General features: G+C 44.7%; 1 protein-coding gene across 1 annotated transcript in view; it reads right to left on the bottom strand.

Moving 5' to 3' along the window:
• Positions 1 to 3,821: 3,821 nt before the first annotated feature.
• The window catches only part of PHYHIP (phytanoyl-CoA 2-hydroxylase interacting protein), a 59,579-nt gene continuing 44,647 nt past the window's right edge, over positions 3,822 to 18,753 (bottom strand). Inside the window, 6 exon segments of the mRNA XM_032229855.1 lie at positions 3,822 to 4,496; positions 4,498 to 4,654; positions 4,657 to 4,749; positions 4,752 to 4,783; positions 7,436 to 7,553; positions 9,330 to 9,504. Coding sequence (XP_032085746.1) covers positions 4,253 to 4,496; positions 4,498 to 4,654; positions 4,657 to 4,749; positions 4,752 to 4,783; positions 7,436 to 7,553; positions 9,330 to 9,504 — 819 coding nt within the window. The 3' untranslated portion in view covers positions 3,822 to 4,252.

Here is an 18,753-nt window from a genome sequence, read left to right as displayed (position 1 = left end):
ACAGCCTCTAAATACCGACAGCATTTCCTGGAGCAGTGACGCTTAACAATTGGCCAAAAATTGCAAATAGGCAGGGCAGACACGGAGAAGGGAAAATAAACAGCTAGCAGAGAAAAAGCTAGCTCCTTATTATTAATGCTAGCAGCATTTGTGGAACAGTACTGCTACAGCACACAGCAAATACTACACAGTTGGCCTCACAGCTGGGCACTTGGAAAGTTCAAAGGTTGTGCCATAATAATATTAATAATAAACACCCAGGCTCCTGAAGTTTCCTCACCACCTTCATGGAAATGCTTCTTCCCTGAAGACCTGACTTAATTGTTCTTACCAAGTTTCCCTGAAAATAAGACTCCCTGGATAATAAGCCCTATCAGGCTTTTTGAGCACATGTGCTAAATAAGTCCTCCCCCCAAAAATAAGCCCTCCCCAAAAATATTGCAACACAGCAGCAGCCATGAGGTGACCAAGCTCGCCGCCTCCTGCACCTCAAAAATAATAAGACCTCCCCAAAAACAATTTGCACTTATTTTGGGAGGGATGAAAAGAAAATAAGACCCTGTCTTATTTTCAGGGAAACAACGGTATATACTTCAAATTTGGTAGGCTAGGATTCTGGGAATGTGCCAGTAATTTAACACGGGTGAAGGGAGCCAGCCTCATCAAACAATCATAAGCTCTGTATCGAGATTGTCAGTGGATTCCTTCTGTGACAGGTTCAACCTTCTTCCATCAAAATCCCTTTCTGCGTTTGATTTTCCCACACAAACACAATTGCATGTTTGCTTTGTAATCACTTAGATTTCAGAAGCTTTTGAGCACCCCGTTTTGGTCACCACACTATGAAAAGATGTTGAGGCTCTAGAAAGAGTGCAGAGAAGAGCAACCAGGAAGATTAGAGGGCTGGAAGTGAAAACATACAATGAATGGTTGCAGGAACTGGGCACGGCTAGTCTAGTGAAGAGAAGGACCAGGGGAGACATGATGGCAGTCTTCCAATATTTGAGGGAATGCCACAGAGAGGAGGGGGGTCAAGCTAATTTCCAAAGCACCTGAAGGCCAGACAAGGATAATGGATGGAAACTGACAAGGAGAGATTCAACCTGGAAATAAGGAGAAATTTTCTGACAGTGGGAACAATCAACCCATGAAACAGAGGTTGCCTTCGGAAGTTGTGGGAGCTTCATCACTTGAGACCTTTCAAGAAGAGATTGGACTGCTCTCTGTCAGACAATGGGGGGTGGGGGTGTTGGACTAGATGACCAACAAGGTCCCTTCCAAATCTGTTAATCTGTTAAAGTTGGTCTATGTGTGTGTTTTCCCTTTAAGTCACCTCTGGAATGGAAAAGGCCTTCTAAATGTGAGGCTGGCTTCCTTCCAGGCCTCAGGCTTCTAACTTGCTGCTACAGAATGAATTCTCTTTAAGATCTCAAGCCACATCTTAAACCGACCAGTAAAGAAGGAAGACTCGGAATTTCTTGACGTTCAGGTTGGACAACCTTCTCAAAGTTCTCTGCAGAAAGGAAGGATGCTATCTACAGCTTTGCCCTGATAAAGGAAAACAATCACTCACGCAACTCAAGAAAAACCCATAGGAACAAAAACTGAGGCCAAGCCTTCAGCGCAAAGAAGGGTGGCTGGCAGATGTGAGGAGCAGCTGTCAAGAGCAGGTCTAGCCTGTCCCAGGAAGCCGGTTCCCGGTGATGGGCTGAAGGCAAGGGCACGTCGAGACTGCACAGAGATGTGGGGAGTGGCCAGCAAATGAATCTTTCTCCTTACAGGCCAAGAGTTCCTTCCTTCTGGAGGATGCCCCAACCTGCTTGCCAGGGTTACAAGCTTCAAGCCTTAAGCTCGGCTCACTGAAGCAGCACATTAGGTCTCTATTCTTAAACTCTAAGAAGTTTAAATTGTGCAGCTATCACTGTCCTTGGGAGTCCCAATGTTACAGCAATTACTGGCTGCTGAGATCAAAATCTGAAGTTACCCCTCGTTTCTCTGAAAATAAGCCCTCCCCGAAATAAACCCTCCCTGAAAATATTGCACACAGCAGCAGCCATGAGGTGGCCACGTTCGTTGCTTCCTGCACCTCAAAAATAATAAGACCTCCCTGAAAACAAGGCCAAGTGCTTATTTTGGGGGTCAAAGAAAATAAGACCCTGTCTTATTTTTGGGGAAACAGGCCGTTAGTAGTAGCAAAGATTTATTTATTTAATTTATTTAATTAACTTGTATGCCGCCCACTCTCGGAAGACTCAGGGCGGATGGGAGGAGCTTTCAGTCTGTGGTCTCTTAGCGTGGGAAAAAGAAGGAACTGAAGGGAAGGAGGCAAGGCTATGTAAGGTAGGTGGACAGGTAATCCTCGATTTATGACCATGAGTGAGCCCAGAATTGTGGTCGTTAAGTTGTTGCTGTTGTTTTTAAGCAAGGCACCCATGAAATCCTGGTTCTCCCCATTGCAGTCATTACACGGAGCAGGGGAGACCTTGGGTTGCTGAACAAATGATTGTAAGTCAAAGACCACCTGTATTATGCTGGTGGCTTATTTCAGGTGTGATGCTAAGACGGTTTTTCTTTCCTAAGCCATTATTGGGGATGAGTCATCATTCCTAGGTACATCAACCATGGTTTGCAAACAGGGGTGAAATCCACTTACCTTCACTACCTGTTTGCAAATGTGAGTACGCGCAGTGCACGCTTCCGCTCACACGCACCACCTCCACGCATGCGCAGGACCTTCCACACATGCTCAGAGCATCAAAAATGGACATGATGACGGTCCAGGCGGGTGGGCGGAGCCTGCTACTGAGCGTGCCTGCAAAGTTAAGTAGAACAGCGAGCGCGGGGGGGGAATACGTTGTGCCACATGATTTAGATTTGCTAGAAAGCAGGAAATCCTGTTTTTCTAGCTAATATAAATCGGGCGTCACAGCTGATCATCAAAAATTCAATTCGCCTGAACCGGAAGCATTTTTTTACTATGGTGAACCGGTCCGAACCGGTAGCATTTCACCCTGGTTGCAAACCACAACAGCTAGGTTCACACAACCCATGGAATCCCAAATCACATTCCAGTTTAATGGGAGCTACAAACTTAAGGTCCGAAAGCTGGAACTATCAGCTTATGAGTCCTTCTGCATTGTTGGAAAGAAAAAGCAATCACAACAGCAGGAGAGGGGGGGCAAAAAAGCATCCAACCGCGAGTGATTTGTCTTTCCACCTTACTCTCCTGCCTGCACCATGGAGGGGGCTCCATTTTCTTTCTTCCCCGTCTTCAGAACCTGCAACCCAGATCAAGATGCAGGTGGGAGCTTTGCCAGCCCAGATGTGTAACCGGTTATCATGGAAAACAGGGAAGCCGAGTTGGGTATGTTTGCATAGCAACATCGCCCCATCAGCATTCCAGTTTCTAGCACACCTGTTTGAACCTGTTGTCTCCCTCTTCCCTTCTTCTTCTCCTTCTTCAGTCAAAATAAATAAAGGACATAAATAATAAGATGTCACACCCCGTGGAAATGAGCAAAAGAAGAAAGAATCTCTTGGTAAGACTCCCAGGTTTCTTTAAGCTTGTTCTACCCACTAAGCCTAGTTGAGGAGGTCTTTGTGCAAGCTGATCTTTTAACCCAGAAACCCTTTCATGAAGGTGGTGGGGAGACATCTTCTTCCAAACCTTCAACATACTTCTTCAAAAAAAGTAAATCATGCTACGGATGAAGAGAATCCATGGGTGGGAGGTGGAAATACTGTACATTGTGTGGAGAAATGGGCCAAAAGGAGCAGATTGCAAGATGGAGAAGCACTTCTAGGTAGTATTGTTGGTTTAGGAAACTACGGTTCATCAGACTGGCCAGACTCCCTGCTGTGTGGGGAAAAAGTGAAATGTCCATTTGGAGCTTGGGTTGAGAAACGGAAGAGAATGGGATAGTTTCTGGAGAAGAGACCTCAAAAAATTGAGGGTGCCATCCTAAGTGAACCTAGAAATGCAGGATCCTTCAACGTTGACCTGCTTGCATGCTCTCTCTCATTCTCATTTCCCAAGTCCAAAATCTATTTACAATGGCAAGGAAACATGCAAGGAGAGAGGGGGAGAGAAAGGAGGCGAGGACAGCAAAAAGGGGGCCTTCTCCAGCATCCCCTTCAACCAAGGTAGACCCCGTTCTCAGATCGTCACACGTACATTGAAGGGCCGTGGGGTTCACCAAGATCTCTCGTATTGGTGTTTGTTTCATCTCCTTCCCCCACCCCTTCCCTCTCTCTAGCGCCCCACGCTGATGTTACATGTCTTGCAGCTCGGATCCTTTTTGGCATCGGCCGTCGAGAGGCTCATGAGCTGATGGCCGCTGATCTCTCCCAGAACTCCTAGACTGAGGTCAACTGGCTCGGTATAAATGATCTCCAGGATGACATCCTGGGCGTGGCGGTAGATGAGCTCGCCGTCCTCCACACTGCAGGTCAGGAACTTGTTGCAGGAAATGTCCAACTGGGGCAGTCGCTCCCGCAAAGATGTCTCCGACAGAACCTTTGGGTGCCAGCACCAGAATGACGTAATGGTAGGCAGTGTACATACAGTAGAAATCCGCGAAGTAGAGGTTGGTGTTGGGACCAAAAAGGCGCTGCGCAGGCACCTGGAAACGATAGCGGCCGTAAGGGGAGTCCTGGGAGGTTGGCCGTTGTTGAACTCGGTATTGCAGCTGAAAAAGATGCCATGGAGCATGCCACTGGTGGGCGAACCGTGGCTGCCACTGTTGTCCTCAAGTACGGCTTCATGACGTCTCCACAGTGCGTTCTGGCCAGAAGGGAGACACAGATAGTTAGGAAAGGGGATGAAGTTAGGACTCAGCTCAAGCTTACATTTGGGAGGGAAACCAGATAGGCATTATGAAGGTTGATAGGCCTTCATAGCTACGCGTTCACAGAGACCTTCCATTTTCAGGAAATGAACACTAGAGACTGTTCATTAAACAGTGGCTAAGAGCAGGTTAGGTGGCTTATGGCCTCAGATATCCTCCATTTTCCTAGCTCGGAGAGGAGAAATCAGAGTTAGCATGGTAATTAAAGAATTAATTTAATTTAGAAGACCTGCATCTAAACACTAACTCAGCTACGTAGTTTGCTAGGTGACTCTCAGCCAGGAGCGATGTCATAGTTTACCTTTGCTGCAAGGATAAACAGGAAACATTTTTGAATCTATCCAAACACTACTAAAACTCCCCTACCTGGAACCTTTAACTGGACAAATGGTGCAATGTAAAGCAAAGGATTTCAACCTAGGAACCTCAAATGCACTAAATTTCAGAATGCGTCCAAGTCCAGGTCCCATGACTCCTTGGAATTGAAATTCGGAAAATTTAATAAAACATTTTGATAACATAAAAGCATCAACAATGTACAACACAATACAAAATGTCACAAATCATTGCCTGTGTCGACTGCTGATGTTTGACTGTGCTATAGAGTTGAATGCGGGCTACTTTCAAAGCAGATACCAGGGGTGGGTTCCGGCACGCATTACTGCCGGTTCGCTCGTGGGCATGTTGTGCATGCGCACTTGATGTTCGCATGGGCAGTGCAATAAAAATGTTCTGCACATGCACAGAAGCAAAAAAACCAAGATGTTGGCACCTATGGTGGTGCCGGAGAACAAGTTTGGGGGTGTGGCAGGCCTGGGCTGCTGTCGGTTCCAGCAATCCAGGCCGCCAAACCAGTATTGGTTCGACCAAACCAGTCTGAACCAATAGGAACCCACACTGGAACAGGGGTGTCAAACTCATTCAGATAAGTCTCTGAATATCTCCCTGAAATGTTAAGAACTTTCCAAGTCCATTAGAAACTCTGCTACCATTAAAGCATGGAGGGTTTTTATAAGGAAATATCCCTGAAACGCTGACCCAAGGGGGCAAGAGTTGCCATGACAAGTCTTGGAGGAAGGATAAACTACGATCACATTGTGTAGTGCAGGGGTTAGCAATCTGTGTCTCTGGAGCTGCATGTGGCTCTTTTATCCCTCTGCTGCGGCTCCCTGTCGCTAGTCGGCTCCACAATTAATAGGGCTTTCAGTTAGGACAGGTAGAGGAGGAAAAGGAGGCCGTGCTAGGAGGAGACTCTATGATATGGAACCAGACTTCCAGTCTGCTCCAGAATTGAATGGGGGGGGGGGGCTTCCAGTTAGGACCGTTGTGGCTTTTTGAGTGCTTAAGGTTGCCAACCTCTGGTGTAGTAATTATGAGAGGTCATGTTATTGCTACTTCTGGATCAGGAAAGGATGAATTCAATCTCTGAAGTTCAAAAGACACCTGCAGGACGTCGTTATGAAACGACAGAAGCATGGGAAGGGGGAAGACAGGATGTCTTAATTCATTGGAAGGACAAACTAACATCTAATGTCTGTGAATCAGTATGGGAACAATGAGGAATGTCAGTGTGACTACATGTTCATTCTCAGGGAGAATTTCAAACAAGCTTTAACTGTAAAAATAAGAGACTTTTAGTACATTTTAAAAACAGGACGATGGAGGGATATAAAAATATGGAGGCTATGATTAGCATTTTCTCAAAGAGGTTTCCTTCTTCCTGCTCCAAGCCATGACATCAGAAGACGATAATCTGAGCTGGTATTCTCAACCTTGGCATCTTTCAGATGTTTGAAGTTCAACTCCATTTTCCCCATGGCTGCGGAATTCTGGGAGTTGAATCCACACGTTTGAAAGATGAAAGATACCAAGCACTAGATTGTAGATTACAGAAATGGCAACTGAAAGCACCTTGGCCAAATCTAGCTGATTTAATGAAGTCACTTCTCTTCATCTCTACCTCCCAGCCATGTTTTAAGCATAACTATCAGCAGCAGGAGTCTCCAACCTTGGCAACTTTAAGGCTTGTGGACTTCAACTCCCAGAGTTCCTCAGTCAGCAAAGTTGCCAACCTCTGGGAGGAACTCTGAGAGTGAAGTCGACAAGTCTTAAAGTTGCCAAGGTTGGGGATCCCTGCTCTAAAGCAGCATTTACTCACTCTCAACAACATTAAGACATCTGGACTTCTAACTCCCAGTCGTGGGTAGCAGGAGAATTTGAGGAGTTGAAGTCCAGATATCTTAAAACTGCTGAACTTTTAATAAACACCACTCTTTCCATCATGCCCTAACTCAGTGCTCTCCAAACTTGGCAACTTTTAAGACTTGTGGATTTCAACTCCCAGAAATTGACTCACTCAGCATGGTTGGCTGGCTGGGGAATCCCGGGAATTGAAGCATACAACAACTCTTAAAAGTTGCCAAGGTTGGAGACTCCTGATCGGGAGGGAAAGAATTTGGATGAAGAAGACAAGAGATTGCAAACATGGGTGTTGGATGTCGTTTGTTGCTGACTCCCCCCCCTCCACATCTGGGTTCTCATATGCCTACTGGATTTTTTTTGGGGGGGGGGGTTTTGCAAATGCTTACCTGACGTATTGGAAATACTCTTTAGTGTGATTCCGATAGAAAACCATGAAACGCAGCATCCTCCCTGAGATGAGCTCAGCTTTCTCTTGCAGCTGGGCCAGATGTTCTTTCGCATAGTCTGCAAGGAACAAACGTTCAGAGGTTCAGATATTTTAAAGCAGGTTTGTCGTTCGACACCTCTCTGTGGCAAACCTCTGGCAAACCTCTCCCCCCCCCCCGTCCCCTTCCACAGATTGCCTTCGCGTTGCTTCTTTTTGCCTTGAGGGGGTTCTCCTGCCACTCTATCACTTCTCCCGCCTAGGTGGCACACCCTTCTCCTCCTACACAGCAGGGCTTGCTGAATGGCAAAATCTGGATTTACCACTTTTCAGCACCCCTCAGCCTGTTCCAATTCCCATCGGCTTGGGCCTTGTCTCCCCAGCCAGTTCAAAGAACTTTTTCTCCCTTCCTTGCACTTTAAGCTTTCTCTTTGATTTGTTTCTTTTTTCTTTTCTCACTTTATATTGTTGTTAGTTGCAACCCATCACACCCCCATGGACAATACCTACTGTTTCGGTGACTCCATCCAGCCACTTCATTCTCTGCCAACCCCTTCTTCTTTTGCCCTCCATCATTCCCAGCATTAGGCTCTTCTCCAGTGAGTCCTTCCTTCTCATTAGGTGGCCAAAGTATTTGAGTTTCCTCTTCAGGATCTGGCCTTTTAAAGAGCAGCCAGGGTTGATCTCCTCTAGGACTGACCAGTTGGATCGCCTTGCAGTTCATGGGACTCACAGGAGTCTTCTCCAGTACCATAGTTCAAAGGCCTCAATTCTTTGGTGCTCAGCCTTTCTTATGGTCCAACTTTCACAGCCATACATTGCAACTGGGAAAACCATAGCTTATGCTATGTATACTTTATACTAGTGTGCATTAATTTTTATCTTTCTTTTTAAAAAGTATTTGATAAAAATTAATTTTAAAAAAGAGAGAACAGTAAGGGCTTTTAAACTGGAAATTGCACAAAAGGATGCACGAATGATAGCCTTTATTTTGCCAAGATGGTTAATAGGGAAATAGGATTGATGGGTGGGGCAGAGAAATTCAATCCTGCAGCCCTTTCTCTGCCAGGAAGCTACTGAAAAACCAAACCAAGTTCTCTGTGGCTCCATTAAGAGACTGAAGCCAGAGGGAAAGTGGTGGAGGGAGCTAAGTCAATGAGGAAGCAATGAAAAACCCTCAAGTTGCAATACTGTATGTGTAATGTTAATCCACTAAATTAAACATGAATTATTTTAAAATACAGAATTAAGTGTTGGTTGTGCACCAATTATTCCATAGCTGTTGCCTTCACTGGCCTTAAGACCAGAAGATGGAACAAGCTGATTTGGGTAGGAAACAGCATCATGTGTGCCTGGTTAAAACTTCTCCAGCAAAAGGTAGAAATTCTTTTTTAAAAATAAGTAGAAAAAGACCCTCAACAATTTAGGATGCATCATGGAACTTATCAGATGGTGATGGCTGTATGTGTCAAACGCCCGGGAAATCAGGAGATTCAGGCAATTCAAATGAATATAAAGATTTACTGCAAGCTTAAGTTCTCTACAAGAATCTGACCCACTGGTGGTTAAGGGAAATGAGCGGGAGATAAGAATAGAAAGGAATTCAAGGTGAGCTGGATTTAGATCTCTTGTGGGGTGGAGGGACTCGCAACTTATGATGCGTTTGACTTCTCCCTTGGGCTCAGCCTGGTCATCTCCCATAGTATGGAACTGCCAATGGTTTTCATCAGAACACCTTACAGTGGATTGATGGTCTTGGTGGGGTAGAATGATTCTGCCACCGACGTGATGCAGAATGTCTACCAGGTAGGTATGGAAATCTCCTTTTGCATTGGCCCTTTCTCTTGCCCACTCACCTCCTGTGCAGAATTCGACCGTCTCACTCCATCCAGAGACAAGGTACTCTCCATCACTTTGCTTCACTGCAGTCTGCACTGCCACGCTGTACTCTGTCCTGGGACTCAGAAACCAGTGGCCCCTCACTGTCATAGGTAAGGCCACTGCCTTAGCTACCAGCTTGGTAGGGACATCCTGCAGAAAGAAAAGAGGCAAGCCATGTCAGCGAAGCCAACTACATTTGGGCCATGGACATTGCTGGGCCACGACTGTTAGAACATCATCAGATCATTGACAGAGAAGGAGAAGAGGTTCTAGAGGGGTGTCAAACTCGATTTCATTGAGGGCCGTATCAGGGTTGTGTTTGACTTGGGGCTGGGGTGGGCATGGCCAGGTTGGGAGTGGCCAGCTTAATGTCACTCATGTTGGGGTCGCCTGTGGTGGCCTGAGTGTTCTGCCAGCGAAAACGGTTCCCAAGCTCTGTTTTCGGCTGCGATGGCCTCCTGCAACCCTCTGCCAGCAAAAACAGAGCTCAAAAGGGCTGCACGCAGGCTGGTCCTTTGCTGTTTCTGGGGCGGCTCCGCCAGCCAGATTTAAGCACCCTAAAGGCTAGATCCAGGCCCCAGGCCTTGAGTTTGACACCCCTGCTCCAGTGCTGGGTTCCTACCGGTTTGGCCTGGTTTGTCTGAACAGTAGTAGTTTGGCAGCCTGGGTCACTGGTACCAGCAGCAACCCAGGCCTGGCGCACCCCTGAACCTGTTGCCATCTTGTTTTTTGCTTCTGCGCATGCACAGAGCAATTTGTAGTGCTCTGTGCATGCGCTCCTGGCATGCCCATGAGCGAACCAGCAGTAGTGACTGCCGGAATTCACCCCTGCCCTGTTCTAGAGAAACCAGCATAGATATCAGTGACACGCCACAATGTCATCGCAAATGTCATGATACCACCACTTTGTGACCAGAATGAAATAACTCGCATCATATACGATTGTACAATCTGACATTCACTTGCTCCCTCTTTGTCAGGAGTGAAAGATCAGATCCATACATGAAAGTCCAATTAAACTGTTTTATTGCTACTCTTGCCTATACAAGGGGATGTTCTCAGTTCATAGTTGACACCTGCTTGGAGTTAGATAAGGGTCAATATAACTTAATGGTGATTGGACTTAGTCCACTTGTGACCACGTAGGGATTCTAGGCTGATCCCTCTTTTAACTCCACCCCCAGGTTCTGCTACTCCTTCTCTTTGCACTTTACTCCAAGCAGATGTCCTTGAAACTAGAGTATATTAGAAGGATATTGAAATGGATGAAACTGGAAGGAGGGTGACATTAATGTCGCAAACATTAAAAAGGCTGTGCTGAACCTTTAGCACCATGAAACCAAAGGAAGCTTGCACTAAGGTAAACGTAAAGGTTCCCCTGCACATATGTGCTAGTCATTCCTGACTCTAGGGGGTAGTGCTCATCTCCATTTCAAAGCTGAAGAGCCAGCGCTGTCTGAAGACGTCTCTGTGGTTATGTTGCCGGCATGATTAAATACCGAAGGTGCACAGAATGCTGTTACCTTACCACCAAATGTGATTTCTAATTTTCTACTTGCATTTTTAGTGATTTCGAACTGCTAGGTTGGAAGAAGCTGGGACAAGTAACCGGACCTCACTCCGTTATGCGGCACTAGGGATTCAAACCACCAAACTGCCGCTATTTCTGATCGATAAGCTCAGTGACTTAGCCACTGAGCCACTGTGTCCCTTCTCCTAGAACATAGAAGTGGCTTTGTAAAATTATTATTATTTGCAAAATCTGGAGGGGTATGGCTTGATTATTCACATTTAACCACTGAGCCAAGGTGGCGCAGTGGTTAAATGCAGCACTGCAGGCTACTGCTAGATCAGCAGGTCAGCGGTTCAAATCTCACCGGCTCAGGGTTGACTCAGCCTTCCATCCTTCCGAGGTGGGTAAAATGAGGACCCAGATTGTTGGGGGCAATATGCTGACTCTCTGTAAACCGCTTAGAGAGGCCTGAAAGGCCTATGAAGCGGTATATAAGTCTACTGCTATATTATATAGATCAACATATAGGTAGCTCTCAACTTACAACAGTTCATTTGAAGTTATAATCACGCTGAAAAAAGCGACATGACCATTATAGAAATCATTCCATTTCTTAAGATTTGATCGTTTCCCCATCTGCTTCTCTCTCAAGGAAACTCTAGACAATGCAGTTGGCCAGATTTCAGAGTATTCCAAACCATGTTACTTGGAGCAGTCTTAGTTAATGCAGACCTGTGGTTATACCTGGTGGGTCTCCTCGGCATCCTATAGGCCAGTATCTCAAAGGTGCTTTTTTTCTTCAAAGGCAACCCAACTGTTGTTGTTTTTCTTGAGGAGGAGGAAGAAAATGTTTCGCTTCTCATCCAAGAAGCTTCATCCATTCTGATGGCAGGAGGATGGAAGGATAGGACTGACTGTTGAGGATTGGATGGGGGGAGGGATGGAAAGATGGGTTCTGATATAAGGGGGGGGGGGGTAATGAAAAGATTGTATTTCTTTGCAGTCATGTGGTCATTAGAACTCTATGTGAGAGCTCTTGAGGCCACTATGGCGGCTTTATTGTGCCCTCGGAGTCACCTGAATCAGGATGCAATTGGTTGTAGAACCTCCTTGGTACTGCTGAATAGCAATAGCACTTAGACTTATATACCGCTTCACATTGTTTTCAGCCCTCTCTAAGCGGTTTACAGAGTTGACCTCCTGCCCCCAACAATCTGGGTCCTCATTTTACCCACCTTGGAAGGACGAAAGGCTGAGTCAACCTTGAGCCTGGTGAGATTTGAACTGGCAAATTGCAGGCAGCCGGCAGTCAGCAGAAGTAGCCTGCGGTACTGCACTCTAACCATTGCGCCACCACGGCTCTGAAAGGACTGTGTTATAGAATGGAGATAGAGGGTGTCCTATTCCTGCCCTTCTGTTGAGGGAGGGGTATTCAATTTGAACAGAGATGGATTTTTAAGTCCATAAATTTTGAAAAAACACTCACCATCTTTTGAAGAAAAAAGCACCTTTGAAACTATGACCTGAATCACGGATAATCTCCACAGACTCCAGGGCAATGTTTATCAACCTTGGCAACTTTATGATGTGTGGATTTCAACTCCTAGAATTGACCAGCCACACATCTTAAAAGATGTGAAGATTGAGAAAACTTGCCACCAGAACTTGACAGTGTCACCTAAAATAGCAATTTTCAACCTCTTGTAGTTTGCATCCCCTCTATCACTTTGTTGAGTGACCTGGATCCCATGATTGAAACAAAAAAGATCACTTTTTCCAAGGATACCTGTTTATTTAATAGGCATTCTGGGATGATTACAATTTACTATAAAATCTATAGATATAAAGGTTTATCACTTACCTTGTGCCCCCCTCCCCTAGACAACTGAAGATGCAGGTGTCAGGGTTCCAAGTAATACACCCATAGTCTTCTCCTTCCAGCTTCCTGTGGGAATGACCTTGGTTCTCAGGGGGAAACTATTTTGTTTTGGCTACAAAACTCCAGCTATCTCTATCCCCCCCCTCCCCATCCCTCAGCACCATTATGGTAACACTGAAGCCTCCAAGATGGCCTCAGTCAGGCCAGCTTCAGAGTTGACAGGATTGATAGATTGAGCAAAACTACATTCACACATTCCATCCCTTGTCCTTAGGGGTTGTGCATTAGAATGAATAATGTGTTACCTTACACAAAAAGAAACTCATCCTCCGTTATAAATCTTGAGTGCTTGCATATGTTCATGCAATTGCAATTGATTAAAGAGCACTTGGAAACTGGTTGAAGAGAATGTCCAAAAAAGAATCTCTTCTTCTTAATTCAGATGTCATTTTGAGGAACGTTCAGCTAAATGGCAATGAACTTGGTGGCTCCAAGAGCAATGGATATAATCAGAGGTGGTATTCAGCCAGTTCGGACCGGTTCGCCTGAAACGGTAGCGGAAATCGTGGGTAGGCCCACCCATTCACCCCAGCTCTATGCTATCTCATTTAGGCATGTTTTTGAGGCAGGGTGCATGTGCAGAAGGTGCGCGTGTGAGCAAAGTGCATGCGCAGAAGGCCGGGCACATGGACGGAAGGGGTTCATGCACCCGTAAAGCGGGCACACGCAGGGCGCAACAGTGGTAACAAAATGTGAAACCCACAGCTGGATACAATTAAATGCAAAAGTCGGACTCTAGAACCAGTTGGCATTGCATTCTATGGGTCCGGATGACTTCCATGCATGAGTGCAAATCATCATTTGAATTACTACAGATCATGGCTTTGAAGAGTCTAGTTTAGAAAGAATCTAGTTAAGAACTCTTGGTTACTACTTTAAAAAAATCCTATCAAAAAAAGGATCCAGTGTCCAATCACATTTTATACTGTAGAATTAGAGTTCCTGGTGTATGCCCAATGCATAAACATAGTTTTAGGGACCCAACCAGGTTTCCTATCTTATTTTACCTCATTCTTACATTTCAGTGAAATGTCCTCTCCCCACAAAATGAGTGTCCAGATACTGGAGAAAGTAAGTTCTCCCACTCTGTTTTGTGACTAACACCTATATTATGTATGCCTTTGTAAATATTTATGCAGCTTTTACCAACATGCAATGCCATACCTTTCCATTATTATTATTTTTTGCTCCTGGACAAATTGTTCCATTAAAAAAAACACCTTCCATTTGAAGTATCCATCAATTGGGGGGTGTTGCAAAAGGTTAGTCATACAAAGGATGCTTAAAAATTAGTTGGTTGAAAGTAGATTCCATTTAGTAGGAAGCTGACTCATAAGCCAAGTTCCATTACCTTCAGTTCAATCTAAGCATCTCTTAAATTTCTCTAAAAGCAAAGTTTGCTTTTAAGGTTATATGGATGTGGGACTTAATAAGCACTGTCCTGAAATCTTCCTCTTTTTGGATGAGGCAGAAAGAAAAACATCCTGTTTGGGTCAGTCCTTCTGAAAACACTATATCAGTTTTGCATCCTTTTAGTAGATTATTTTGACTGGTTAAGTGTCTTCACTCATCGTCTCTAATCTGGCATCTACTGCTACTATAATTGTCAGTAAGATACACATTTAAGAGAATTAGATTAATTAGAAATTGCTGTCTTAAATTAACCAAAAACATGTATAGGTATTCGGTGGTGCAAATATCTATCTCTATCTCTATCTCTATATCTCTATCTCTATATCTATATCTCTATATCTATATCTATCTATGTCTATCTGTCTATCTGTCTGTCTATCTATCGCAGAGTGTGTGTGTGTGTGTGTGTGTGTGTGTGTGTGTGTGTGTGTGTGTTCCAGCATAACTCTGGAACGCTAGGAGCAATTTCAATCAAACTTGGTACACACATGACTTACTCTCTGGAAACAAATACTGTGGGGGTAGGACACCCCTAACACCCCTCAGGGTATTTGTTCAGTTAAGATACAGCCTGCTGTGCCTTAACATGGCTTCTACCGTACTGCCTTAAAATGGCTTCTACTGTACGGTGCTGTGGAGTTGCCATGGTAATGGCTTCACAGTACTCCACAAGTGGGCTCCCTCTGGTAAGAGGGAAAATCCAACATTAGAAATTAGACATTCATTCATGGAAGGAGGACTGGGATAAATAAATACCCGCGCAGTGTTGGGGTATCAGCTAGTTTAATTTTAAAAGGGTTTTCAAATTTTTTTGGAGTTGCTCCTTGATCCTCTACGCTGGTCCCTTCTTCACTGCACTGATGAAGCTGCCTCTCTCACATGATGTAAATACAAGTAGACCTCAATTTATGACTACAACTGAGCCCAAAATCAATGTTGCTAAGTGAGACATTTGTTAAGTGAGTTTTGCCCCATTTTACGACTTTTCTCACCATGTTTGTTAAGTGAATCACTGCAAGTTGTTAAATTAGTAACACAGTCGTTAAGTGAATCTGGCTTCCCCACTGACTTTGCTTGTCTGAAGGTCGCAAAGGGGGATCATGTGACCCCGGGACATTGCAAATCATCATAAATGTGAGTCAGTTGTCAAGCATCTGAATATAAATCACGTGATGTTGCAACGGTTGTTAAGTGTGGAAAAATGGTTATAAGTCACTTTTTTCAATGCCGTTGTAATTTGAATGGTCACTAAATGAACTGTTGTAAGTGGAGTACTACCTGTAGAACATTATTGCTTTTGTTTGAGAATTGGTAGCAGGGACCTTTGTTTGACTTACTCACAGACTGAAAGCAGTGGAGAAATTAAAAGAATTGGAGGATTACCATATTACTAAGTGAAATTTGTGACTGCCGAGCAGAGCAATATTTATTGCCATCAATTATTTTTCGTGAATAAGATAACATGTTCCCATAAAATATTTTTATGGCATTATATTTTCTATGCCCCACTTACCACCAGGTTGGATGATGTTAAAAAATGAGTGATAAGTTCACCTTTTATTGTGTCCTATTAGAAGATAACATGAACATTTGACATCATATGAGTGCTGTATTCAGTGATTTGTTCAAATCATTAACTTCCAAATGCCCACCCCCCAATTCTTACTGATGCATTATTTCATCCTCACCAGTTCCCAGGATCTAACCTAAATCCCATAAATTCTGCTGAAGAGCTAAATCTCTACCGCAAAAGTTTAAATCACATCCATACGAAAGAAAATAAAAGAAAATTCCTACGAACAGTTAACTAGAGTAGCAAAGGGAAAGGTTCCACTTAGAAGTCATATATATATATACGTACGTACGTACGTACGTACGTATGTATGTATGTATGTATGTATGTATGTATGTATGTATGTATGTATGTATATGCCAAAATGGGGCAGGGGAGATCCCCACAAAGCCACCCCCACCACCATTGTCAACTCGCAAAGCATTCCTGTCTTGCTCTCGAGTTGCCCTAGGAAAGGAGTGATGGGAAACCAATGAAACTGCATGGCAGCAAAAGACAGGTGCACATTCCAGACTTATCCCTCTCAAGGCTGTATCCCAGGGTTACTTGAAGCGGCCAGAGAGGAGTGATCTCTACAACTGAGAAATTGCCCCATTGGTGAATGTGATTGGTGACACATCCTGGGGGGAGAGGGGGGAAATAGGGTCATGATTGGGGCCCTAAATTACATGAGGTCACAGCTGGTTTTACTTGGGAATGTGCCAACATGAAGCTGCTAATAAATAACTGGATTTCTTTTGAAGCTTGGCTCGAGGCTCATGATTTCATTAGGGCATCCTAATGAATACCCGTGCCCTGGTTTAGCCATCCAGGCCTAAAATGGGGCATGGGGGAGACTCATGCAGCCCCCCTTCCTCCATGCCCCATTTTGGTGGTCAGAGGCACCATTGGCCGGTCCTTTGCATTTTCCAGGCACCGCAGGCCAGATTTAAGCACCCCATGTGCTGAATTTGGCCCATGAGCCTTGAGTTTGACACCCGTGCTCTACTATGATTTGTTTTTTAAAAATGAACTTTTCTGAAGTGGGCAGGCAGATCAAACACGAGAAGGAACACTTGAGGGAACACTGCTTTTAAGAGAGAACAACGGGTTTTAATATTCCTCTGCAGCATTGTTTCTGTGGCAACAGCATACACAGAAGGAGCCCAGAAAAAAAACCCAGAGGAAACCATCTAACTGCAGGAGGGGAGGGGGGAAATAGTTAAATGCGAAACTGCATTTCCATAGCAACTAACCATACTCAGAAGCATCCAAATTAGTGGCTCCATTTCGAAGGGAGAAAATGTGAGCAACATTTCTAATAGGTCCGAATATTGCCATCTTCCAGCTATTTGACTGGCCCTTTGGCTATGTTTTGAAATTGTTTTTACAGGACGTCCTCGACTTAACGACCATTATTGGGATGAGAATTTCCATCGCTGAACAAGGTGGCAGTAAAGCAATCAAAGTTATGACTGTTTTGTCATGGTTGGAAAATAAATGGCTGCAATTGTTAAGTGAAACACAGAGTCATTAAGCAAAGCTGGATTTCCCCCCCCCTCCTTGACTTTGCTCAAGTCAAAAATGGTGGCCACCTGATCCCAGAATGTTTCAACTATCATCAATACATCCCAGTTGCCAAGTGCCCAAATTCTGATCACTTTTATGAGTGTCTATAAGTTCGAAGAGTTATTAAATGAAAGGTGGTGTTGTGGCCCGCCAGCTGCCAGAGGAGCTGACGGCAGACTTGGATGATGAGGAACTTGGGGAGGAACTTGGGGCAGTTCTGGAGCCTGGGGAATGCTCTGATGGTTGCTCAGCGTCAGACACAGAGATAGAGCCAAGGCCATCCAACATTTCTCAGCCACCGGAGAGGCACCTGCCTTTGGAGGCTGAGATGAGTGAGGAGGAAGAACAGCTGGTCCCAGAGCAGTTAGGAGAGGAGAACAACGGAGGACAAGGAGTCGACTCAGGAAGCACAGCAAACATGTATGCTGAAGGGCCCCTCCTTGGCTGCGGAATAAATAGAAGGAAAGGGGAGTGGTTGTCGTAGGAGACAACAGTTCGTATTTCTGAAGATTTTGCCCATTGTGTTTCGTGCAACAAAGACTGCTTGCCAGAACTTAATTTTCAGCCTTTTGTTGGGAGCTCACGGCCTTGCAGTTATCACAAGGAACTGATAAGGTCGCTGCAGTTAACTCCTTGCAGGACTTTTGCCTGGACTTTTGGGTGGGTGAATGCAATTAATTCACAAGAGGTAAATAAAGAGGGGTTTTTATGACAAGGTGCCTGTTTCTTGTTTTTGCTAAGGCTGAGTCAGAACAGGAATTAAGTCGAGGACTACCTGTATAATTCTACATCTTTGTTCAGGATCGGAGAAAGTTTCCTTTTCCAGCAGGTACTGTAACCAAAGTTAGCCTCCGGGATCAGCCAACTTCAGTCGGGGGAAGAGATCTGCTATGCCTGAGACCAATCGGGGTAAGAGATCTAGGAATTCCTAGCACCCTACACTCTGGGAAACGTCGTTCAGGTGAAGGCTTGGATCTTATCATTCCAGAACTGAATGAAAAATTCTGGAAATCAGATACAGCCTGATTTCAAGCACAAGTTTCCAATAAGTCAAAGTTTAACAGATCTTGTTTTTCTCTCCCCCTGCTTTTTAAGAGTTGCTGACAAATTTCCAGAGAACATTGTGGACTATAAAGGATTTTTTTTACCAGATTTATTTTCAGGCAAGCTGCGCAATACAAGTGTGGAATTCTAATTGCCATCAGCCCGAATAATGAGAGAATTCGATCTCATCAAACTCTAGCTTGGTTTAGAAACTACAATTCCCGTGGTTCCCTGGGCTGGAAGAATCGCTAATAATAACCACCTTAAGGACATAGTATAGTAATGCTCATGGGGGCTTCCAAAGAGGAATTACCATATTTTTCGCAGCATAGGTTCATCTTATGCACCTTTTCGCCCCCTAAAAGTGGG

Source organism: Thamnophis elegans, chromosome 13 (genome assembly GCF_009769535.1).
Source record: "Thamnophis elegans isolate rThaEle1 chromosome 13, rThaEle1.pri, whole genome shotgun sequence".
Taxonomy (NCBI): Eukaryota; Metazoa; Chordata; class Lepidosauria; order Squamata; family Colubridae; genus Thamnophis; species Thamnophis elegans.
This window is presented reverse-complemented; position numbering and strand designations above follow the sequence as displayed.